Genomic DNA, 11,003 nt, shown 5'->3' with positions numbered 1-11,003 from the left:
TTGCCGAACTTTTCTGAGGTTTTATTCTATACATCAAATATTCACAAGTAGTTTTGTTGAGCCAGATGTGCTGAAAAGCACATGGAAATCAACTTGAATGCCTAAAAAATCAACTAGGAACTGAGTTTTCTAAACAAGTTACATTCGTTAGTTTATACCAACTCTAATCTACTCTGCTGCTGCTGCATCTTTTTAACATTTTTCTTGTTTTCTTTTTCCTGCTATCTAAAGTAACTAATTAGTACTCAGTCACAATTGTCTGTACCTCTTCTTCCATGGTTGATGATTGGCCCTTCATTGCTAACGAAAGTGAAGTTACAGCCTCTCCAACTGTTAAGAAAAGGTATTCTGCTCGAATGAAATCATTAGCTTCATCTGCTTTTTTCAGCTTTTCTATGACCTCAGCTAGAGGATTCACCAACACAAGCTGTCACACGTCACAACTCTTTCCATTTAGTCACAGTTTAGATTTGGTTCCTATTAGTCATGATGTGTAAATAAAGTCATGAGTATAGTATTCTTGCCTCAACACTCTTCAATATCAATGCTGTTTTCAACTCCTTGAAAAGTGAGACTCCGCTTGTGTCTATAGCGCTCACAGCTGAAAATCTCAAAGATCACATGGTTGATATATATATTATGATTGAATGCGTATCCCATTGCAGGGAGTGTTTATTGTCACCCTTAAGTATTTATTGTCACTTCCATTAAATAATTTTTGTTTAAAATACTTCTCTTCTATTATAACCATATTAATAATGAGTATTTTACATAAAAATTTATTAGATATAAGTGACAATAAACACGTGAGGATGACAATAGACACTAATGAAGCATGTCTTGTAACATACTCGATAAAGATATCTATAGAACAATTAACTCAAACCTCCCTCATTGGATGAAAATGCTTCCAAGTATAGTTTCCCTCAACCCTGACTAGTTAGAACAAGAAGAGCTAGATGGAACTTAGTGGCTTGTCTATTGTAGAGAGAAGATGACAAGTCCCACGTGTCACAGCAAGAATTTGGTCATCTATATGGTCTTAGTAGCATATCTTATTGACTTATCCAGGTTCAATAATCCAATAACAAGTTATACGTATATAAGCAGAAAATGTGTATCTAAAGAAAGATTTTCAGCAACTTTGAAACTGAAGTAAATTATGTAAATTTAAAAACAGTAGAAATAGAGATTACATGATCCACAAGAAATCAAGATAATACATTTTCTGAATTCCAATTTTACAGTTTTGAAAACTGACAATGTGTTACCTGACATTTCCAGAATCACAAATTGAAGGCATAATCTTTCCTTGATGGTGGCTTCTTCTTCTTCTACCCATCGCAATATCCTAATAATAAATGCAAATTGCTAAATAACAGAGGATGCAATAATCAATGCCGCTAGAAAACTTTCATAAACTTCATAAAATTTGTAAAGATGAAACCAACCTTTCATTGAGATATGTGATGTTTGCAAAATTGATGGGAGCCTCTATACTTAAAATAAGAAAACCAGGTGTTCTTGTAGCTTCCTTATAATGATGAAGATTTCTATATATGTTTGTCGCTGGTATGTTCCCCAACATTACTGTTTTAGGCCTTGTAATTTGCAGGAGGATCCTCAAAATTGACAAGGCTACCTGGTCAACGAGATTAACATCTCCCTTGTCAATCATAACGATTAATCAAATAGACCTTAGAATGTTAAACAAAAAAAAAAGAAGAGCTCTTAATTTCTCTAAACTTTAGTCATTCCATTGTCTAAATTCTAAAATGCAGAAATATGATTTATACAAGATAAAAAGGGTCTTTAGTTGCCAAAGACTACCTAGCTTGTGACATGAATTTAAGGGAATTAAGACCGGACGAGTTCAAGTAAAATAATCTCTTACATACTCTAAACTGTTCGTTGAGATAAAGTGAGACTCATTTCATAGGGAGTGAGACTGACATCATCTTATAAGTCCCAATATATTTCAGCCTATAGTAAATTGTGTTCAAGAGTGTGTTAGTTCTATTCTTTTTCAAGATCATCGTATTGAAAAACTAAAATAATGATCCAAAGTCGACACAATTGACCGCAGTCAAACATCTGGAACTGCTGTCATCATAGACTCAGCGCCCCCTAGACGAGCTCTCTCAGGACTTGTTCCATCAATCAACGTGATTCATGCACCTAACCTTGATCAACAGAGGGCTTACTAACTTAAGCATGGGAGTGTTTCTTGGAAGAAATCCCCTTTGTTTCACCAAGTCCTAAAGCTGAAGACTTTCCCCAAAACAGTCCTCATCTCCTTCCAGGGTTAAGGAACAGAACAAATAGTGAAGCAGCTACCAAACATAATGGCAAGTACATAAAAAAATACGATTGTTTATTTCAAAATTACGACCAATTTTCAGCAATAGTAAGTTATTTTAATAGAAAAAGATAACATTTGTTATAATTTTATATTTTAGATGGAATAAATTCTTTCTTTCTTAGTAAAAACTTACCACTTTTATTGCTTAAAATCAATTCTAAGGGCCAATGTTAACATTTTCCAAATACTATGATGTTTGCTAGGTAAGCATTAGTTATAAGTTATATTGCATAACACGTGAACTTACTGCAACAGCAAGGCCGAACTGGACAGAGATGAAAACCACACCAAAGAATGCAGTCAACATCACAACGAAATCAAATTTGTCTATCTTCCAAATGAGATAAGCAGCAGGGATGTCAATGAGGCCAATCACTGCTGTTATTATGATTGCGCCCAATATAACATTAGGAGTGTATTGAAATAATGGCATCACAAACAGGAGTGTCAGCAAGACTGTCACAGACATTACTACGTTTGACATTGCTGTTTTTGCACCTGCGTTATGATTCACAGCTGAGCGAGAGAAAGATCCTGAAATTCATAGTGTAAATGAGTTAACTGTGTTTTTGACACCTTTTGTCATACTCATGCATCACTAATCTAAATGGTTTTAGGCTACGGACATGAACCTGTTGTGACATAGCAGGATGTGGTGGAGCCAACCACATTCATGAACCCAATTGCTATCATTTCCTTGTTTCCATCAATTTTGTAGTTTCTGAGACCCGCAAATGTCCTTCCCACTGCAATTCCTTCCTGTTTCAAATGGCCACTCTTTATCCATTAATATTTATCAAGGCTTAAGGGATCCACTAACTTCTAAGCAGTATGTGGAAATAGCTTGAGAAAATAAGTTACTTCTCTAGTGAGCTCTTTTTGGGAGCATTGTATCAATACTTATTTAATAAGCACTTTTTATAATAATTACTTACATCTTAAATTTAATGATAAAATTTATTAGAATATACTAAAAACAATTTATTATTTAAAAAGTCTATTAAAATAAGCATATCGATATTTCTTATCATAATAAGCTGTTTCAGCTTATTTTAATAAGTTTTATCATTGAAGTTAGGGCATAAACCATCATTTAAGAAGAGTATATCCAAATGCACCTAAAGTACATGCTTAGAATTGCTGAAGAAATAATCCTTACCTTTTAAAGCTCTCTTAGAAGCTGGAAAAGGTGATAAATTATTTCTTCAAACTAAACATGCACTAAAAACTAATTATATACACCCTGGATTGATGTAATGATTCTTTTTGTGCATGACTTAAAAATTATTTCAGATGCTTCCAAATATACCACTAAAGTAAAACAGACAAAGATAAAAATAGAAATGTGGGGAAAAACAGAAAAGAGGAAACGGGTGAGACTTACCGTGAGGGATAAAATGCCAGTGATAATGCCAGTTTTCATGACTAGACCTAGATGAGTTCCTTGAAAGAGTAACATATTTGCAGAAGGAGGATTTACTCCTTGTTGCAATTTGCCAATCTATCAAGCACATCAGTACATTGGTTTAGTTAATAAATATTTATTAAATAAACTCATAGTAACCTTTGACACATAAAATGCACTGATAATGATCACAGAAGCATTAGGAGGGTAGAGTTAATTACCACACTGATGCCATGATGTTGAGCCTTGATTACAAATGCAAGGATGGTAGAGATGATGACAGACACAAGAGGAGCTCCAGCTGAGACCCAGAATAGCTTTGGCTTCCTCATGCTCTGCAAAAGTTTGTTTCAGCTCAAGTTACTAAATCAGCTACCCAGTAAAGTTGTTCTGGTTAACAGTCTCACCATAGATTTTAACAGGCACCAATTTAAATTAAGATATAAGACCAAGCAAATAATCTGTCTTTATGATATTAAAATTATAATTTAATATATAAGATCAAAATAGTAAACTGTCATAATTTACTTCCTAGTCACACATTTAAGAATTTATGTGACACGTGAGTGATTTCATGTATAGATTGAGAAAAGAGAAAAATGTATTACGTTACACAAATGCAAGTAAAAATATTTACATCCTTCAAAAAATTTCTAAACTTAAAAAAATTTTCATTAGAAATTTTTTTATAAAATAATTAAATTTAAAATTATTCAGTACTTTATTAATATGCATTAAATTAACATCTCTCTTTGTACATATACAGTGCAAGTAGAGAATTAAAGAATTAAAAATCAATAATCAATATCATATTCAAATACATAAAAAAAAAAAAAAAAAACTTGGCCTAGTGTCGGTGTTTAACAAAAATCAAAATAATGATAATTACTATTAATCAAATTAAAAAACTTTAGTTGTTTTTGTTCATTTCTTTTAAAATATGACATCATAGATCCATCTAGATGCGTTATTGTAGAAAAATAAAATAACTTCATACTAAAAAATATTATCTATACACATTTATAAACACATCACTTTATATTTGCACAATTTTATTATTTGATTATTTTTTGTTTGGCACCTTAAACAAGGAAAGTGATGCCTTTGGTGCTCTGCGTAGAAAGAACTTGCAGTTCACAACATTCAGGAATTTAACATGGCTTTTTCTTCTTTTTGTCACTTTAACATGGGGAAATGTGTAACTAGTGTAATAAACAGTAATTTTTTGGGGTCCAAACAGCATCAGACATTTTGGTTGAACAAGTTATTTTATTTTGTTGGAGTAGCCCGTCTCACAAAAAACAAAAACCTTAAAAATAATGGCAATATTCAATTATGGAAATGTCTTTGTATACTTTTTTAAACGTATTAATCTTTTTATCTTTCACAAATAAAATTTATAGAATATAAATTAGTTCTAGCAATTAAATTTTAAAAGTAATTTTTGAAATTAAATTTTGAGATCTGGGTGTTAAAAGATATCACCATAGTTATTTATAGGTCACATGAGCGGGTCATATAACACATAATGAATCAAGTTGGTTCAATTCGGGCCAGCTAATTCTTTGATACAATGAAACGTTAGATACTTAGATAAACCTTAAAAAATGGCTATTTCTAAACTTTAGAGTCCTCCCTAAATGAATTTAACATGCGCAATGGGCCAAGATCAAATTGATACCTACGAGGGACCCCAAGTCTTCGGCAATTGGTGTATGTGAAATTCAATGCAATGAAACTCTCTTTTCTTCACTTTTTTGGAGCAAAAATAAGTAAAGAAAATATTAAAAAGAAAGGCTTAATAAGAAACAATTTATTTTATTGTTTTTTCTTAAACAGTGTAAAGAAAAATTAATTGTTTCTTCCTTTAATAAAATTGATTTTAAGAATTGGAAATATAATGAAAATGTGATGATATTTTTGTAATATTAAAAAATGTCAATTAAAAACACAAATTAAATTGATACACTGTTAGTTTCTTTTTCTTTTTTTATACCAAGAATATACGTTTAAGTCGCATGATTTTTCTCTCAACCTCAAGCACGGATTTGGTTCATGAACCATTGGCTTTAATACATAAAAAATAACAAATACGAGAAAAGAAAAAGGAAAAAAATGATAATAACTGATTTATGTGGGTAAGAATTATGTAACACTAACAATACCATATCCGGCTTTTACAATGAAATGTTTTAAGTTTTTAAAATAAGAAAAAAAATCAATTGTATAAAAAAAATTAGTTAAATCAACATAAGAATTTTATTTAAGTAAAAAAAATATTAAAATTTTAAAAGTTGAGTCAGCATTAAATCTATTTTATCAGAATGTGTATATTGTATGTATAATTAAAAATTAATATATATGACCATAATAAATAAAAATGTCAAATTTTTTTATAAAAAATAAAAATATCAATTGAATAGTTAAAAGCATGTATATTTAAGAATAACATTTTTTGAAAATCAAATTATTTCTCTTGCTTAAAGACTCTCAAATGTCATTTTATTAATTGGAATAGAGTATCAACTAAAGGTAAGAGAATTCTAGGTTTCAAAAACATTTCTTTATCAAATAAAGCCTATATGATGAAATTAATTTGGAGATTAGTCAAATTTCAATGAACTCTGGGTTCAAGTCTTATATAAGTATAAATTTAGCCTTCACAAAAAACTTACCTTTGGAAACAACTTAAAAGTCTTTCATTTATAGAAAGGTATATCTATTGTTTGGGACACAGCTTCATGTAGGATTTAGATTGGGTCATTGGTGATGGCTTAACAGCCAAATTCTGGGAGGATAATTGGATCCCTAATATTAATAATTTATTTTCTTATGCTAATAGGCCTATTCCAAAGGAGGAGAGAGTCACTCATGTGGTTTTCTTCTCTTACAAGGAAGAATGGGACTAGACAAGGATAGGGAAAATTTTCCTAACTCTGTTTGTGAATACATAGTGCAGGTAAAATCCCTTGATAGGAATAGAGGCCAGGACCTCGCCTTTTGGAACTCCTCTAGTAATGGTTTGTTCTCTCTAAAAATAGACTATGATTTGTTAAGTTTCCCTATCGAGCAACCTTCCACAAACCATAATATTTTTAAATTTGTCTAGAAATAGGATGGTCTTCCTACGATTATTAATTTTCTCTGAAAAGTGGCTAATGACAAATTATTGACTAATGAGGAAAGATTTATAAGACACATGTCAAGCTCCCCTCTTTGTCTTAAATGTGATACTAGTCCAGAGTCTATAGTTCATGTCCTTAGAGATTATTGGTTTGCCAAACAGGTTTAGGATTTTTTTCATATTTCCTTCTAATTGAGCCTCTTTCTTTAGCATGAGTTTATCTGATTGGTTTCTTAGTAATTTATTCAATTTTCAGGTGAATAACTTTACTAGTTGGAACAAGTTATATGGTTTAGTAACTTGGTATATTTGGAAAGAAAGGAATTGTGCCATTTTTCAAAATTTAGCAACTATTCCTATTTTCTTATACCATAAAATTTGCTATGAATTTGAGTATCTGAATTGTTGTGACATGGGTAAGGCAAAAACCATGAAGAAGATGTAGGGCAACTTTATTCAGAATAGAAGATATCTTCTTCTCTAGGGTCACATGAAACTTAATGTTGATGGAGCACTATCCCTAGCTATAGAAAGTGTTGGATATGATGGTCTAATTAAAGACAATAATGGAAACTTTTCTGTTGGTTTCTATCAGGGCCTTGTGTATATTGTTCTCCTTTAGAAGCTGAATTATAAGACCTATTTTATGGTCTTCAACTAGTAGTTCAAAAGAATATCCAAGTAATTTGGATTGAAATCGACTTTAAGAATGCTTTACAGCTGGTGTTGAACATTTAAAGTTGTAACCATCCTTATTCCAATTTGATTGTTGCTATTAGAAATTTTTTGAAATGTATTTTTTTTATTAAAATTAGGCACATTTTAAGAGAAGGTAACAAGTGTGCTGACATACTAACCAAATTAGGCCTTAAGGCTATCTTAAATATTTTTTATTTAGATAAGAGTCCTTCTTCTTTAGTTCATTTTCTTAGTGTCGACTCTTTAGGTATTTGTAATCCCATATTAGGTGGTTAGTTGTGCTTAGTTTTGGGCTTTGAGCTAATTTCACTTATTTTTTCTATTTATAAATAAAATATAAAAAAAATCTCTTTTCTTATTTATTAATAAAAAATTGTAAAATATATTGAAGTAGAGTTTAATTTTGGTATATTAACATTGTAAATTTGTACATTATTAATTAATTAAAATATATCATTTATATGATTTTTGTATTAATTATTAAAAATAATTCTTAATGACAATATGATTAGATAAATACAAAGAAATATATTATAAATTATTTAAAATTAAATTCTAATAAACAAGATATAAAAATATATTTATTTTATATTTTCAAATGAAAATCGACGTCTCCCGCCAAGACTAAAATATTCTATCATGTCTCACTTTTTTAAATAAATATTAATAACTAATATTTTTAAAATAATGTGACTGATAAAATAAAAAATGGTAAAAAAATAATAAAAGTAATTCAATTTATTGAATTGTTAATGTGAATTATTTTATATTAATATTTATGTCTTGTTTGGATAAAAAGTGAAATAAAGAGAAAAAAAAAAAGAGAATATGAAATATAATAAAAATAAAGTAAAAATATTTAATATTTAGATGGATTGAAATAAAAGAGAAAAGAATAATAAAAAATCACTTATTTGGATGAGTAAAAATACTAAAAATAAATAATTAGATTATATTAAAAATATTCATTAAAAAATTAATATTTTTATTTTTATATTATTTTATTATTTTTAAATAATAATTAAAAAAAAAAAAAACTTTGCTAGTCCCCTACTCCTCTCATTCACTGTTCACTTTCCTATAAAGTACAAAATCTCTTCCCCACTCTTCTATCCAAATTCAAGATCTCTCCTTTCTTTTCTCCCTCAAATTTCATATCATCTAAACACACAGTTAGTCTTACTTAAATATCTGATTCAATAAATCTAATTTTATTATAATCATATAATATATTAAATAATTTAACATCATATTATTTAGTATATATGCAATAAATTTTTATGTTAACAAAAATATTAAAATTAAATTAATAAAAACTTTGAATACTTTCAAGCATAAGTAATCGAAGAAATAACGTTCAAAAATTTAAAATAAATAAACGTACAATGTGTCTTGCTACCATTAGTAACACCAAGAAGCACATCCCCATCAGTATTGTTTGCCATGACCACTGTAAATTAAAAACACATAAATTTTTTAATATAGTAGACACTATATTTAGATAAACATGTAAGGGAATAAAAATTAAGGAACAACCTCGTCTATATTATGAAAAACAGAACTCATAACAGGAATTATGGCCATCTTTTTAGTGAAATTTGTGATGCCAAAGAGGCTCTTGAGCTGTTGCAGAGCCACAATTACAGCAGCTCCAGCCATGAATCCAAGAAGAATTGCCTTGGATAGAAAATCAATGATGAATCCTAACCTGCAATCATTTGAGACTTTTAGTATGTTTGAATTTGTGTACTTATAAGATTTCAACACTTTCAGTAACAGATTTTTCTTTTGATTTATATTTATCGTCTTTTCAATGTATCTTCAAAGATATACTTTATCTCGTAATATAAATTATTAATTCTATAAGATACGGGTTTTAATTTTTACGAAATAGATCAATTAAAAAAATATATTAGAGAATATATTTAAACAACGTATTAGAGTTGTTTTTTCTTTTTTTACTTACCAAATGAAAAAAGGAAAATGCAAATAAAAGAAGTGATTACCTTAGAATCCCTAGAGCAGCTTGAAAGAGACCAGCAAAGAATGTTGAAGTAAAAGCTAACTTAAGAAACAAATCAGGCTCGGCAGTGGGAGACACTTCCTGTGTGAGCATGGATCCCAACACAAGAGAAGCAATAGAAACAGGTCCCACAGCAAGATCCCTTGAACTTCCAAGAACAACATACACAAGTGGGGGAACAAAACTAGAATCTGAAACATACCCCAAAAACAGGAAGAATATCATGAATTAGCATGGGCTGTGATTTGTGAACTAAAAATAAGCACAGCCCACCCTGCAGGCAAAAGCAACATACTCACAGAGTCCCACAATTGGAGGAAGACTTGCAAGCTTGGCATAACTGATTCCCTGAATCACAAAATACATTATTGAAGAAGAAACGAGTGGAGATGGGCATTAATCATTTTCATGATTTAGAAACGAAATGTGTTTTTAATTTTTATAATATTTTAGTTTTAGTCTTTCTAAACATTTTTGTTTTATTGGTCTCCAATTTTTTGAATCAACACTTTTGATCTCAAATAATTATAAGATGTGATTAATTAAAAAAATGTCAAATATCAATTATTTGTGCGACTATATTAATGAAAAGGACTAACATGCCTAAATTAAACAAACATAAAGACTAAACTTATAAAAAAGAAAAGGTAAAACAAAAAATAAAAATAAAAAATTGTAAAATGTAAGAACCGTGAACATGATGACTGACCTGAGGGATGGCTAAGCTAGCAATGGTGAAACCAGAAATAAGGTCAGATTTAAAGAGTTTGAAGCTGTAAGTAGGAAGCCATTGAACCACAGGGAACAAATATTGTGCTCCGAGGATTAGTTTTTTCTTAGGAGGTTGTCCCTTAAATTGGCGCAGAGGATCTTCAGGGAAAAATGTTTCCTTAAACTTGGCCCTGAATTTATGTAGGTTGCTCTTGTGGGGTGGTGGGACAACTCGGTGCACTTCCATGGTTGTTTCTTCGTCCATTGTTGTTTCTTCGAAATCGGAGTGCGTGGGGCTGTTACTAGTACTAGGGTCCATTTTGAGAACTAAAATATTGGAAATGAATGTGCTGTGGATATGATATAGCTACTCTTTTGGTTTGAGCAATGTTGCCTTTACTTAGTCTACCCCATTAATCTACACCCTGCCCAACCAGCAACGCAAAACAAAATCCTATGTTATCAAACTAAAGTGCAAAAGAGAAATGCAGTAAACAAATAAAAATTATCAAGTTTAGAAATGAAAATTCCATAAGTAGTATACGTTGTATGTGTTAGCTTCTTTTGGACTTCCCCATTGTTTTTAAAGTATTCTAGTGGCAGTTAGCTCACACGTTAAGCCTTTTTCTACGATGGAAAATGTTTTATGAACAATTAAATTGAATATTCAAAAGTTTTT

At 30.1% G+C, this 11,003-nt stretch overlaps 1 protein-coding gene across 1 annotated transcript; it reads right to left on the bottom strand.

Annotated features, from left to right (window-relative positions):
* Positions 1 to 238: 238 nt before the first annotated feature.
* LOC113859818 (probable sulfate transporter 3.3) lies at positions 239 to 10,598 on the bottom strand. The gene is made up of 13 exons (XM_027492499.1): positions 10,323 to 10,598; positions 9,913 to 9,961; positions 9,597 to 9,804; positions 9,127 to 9,298; positions 8,975 to 9,040; positions 3,989 to 4,102; positions 3,747 to 3,863; positions 2,995 to 3,121; positions 2,610 to 2,896; positions 1,452 to 1,642; positions 1,272 to 1,351; positions 525 to 601; positions 239 to 427 (listed from the first exon to the last, which is right to left on the bottom strand). The coding sequence occupies exons 1-13, from the start codon at positions 10,587 to 10,589 to the stop codon at positions 239 to 241; spliced, it is 1,944 nt and encodes a 647-aa protein (XP_027348300.1). The 5' UTR covers positions 10,590 to 10,598.
* Positions 10,599 to 11,003: the final 405 nt, after the last annotated feature.

This window comes from Abrus precatorius, unplaced genomic scaffold (genome assembly GCF_003935025.1).
Source record: "Abrus precatorius isolate BTA unplaced genomic scaffold, Abrus_2018 Scaffold2, whole genome shotgun sequence".
Classification (NCBI taxonomy): Eukaryota; Viridiplantae; Streptophyta; class Magnoliopsida; order Fabales; family Fabaceae; genus Abrus; species Abrus precatorius.
Note: the sequence above shows the minus strand (reverse complement) of the source record. Positions and strands in the feature narration are given on the sequence as shown.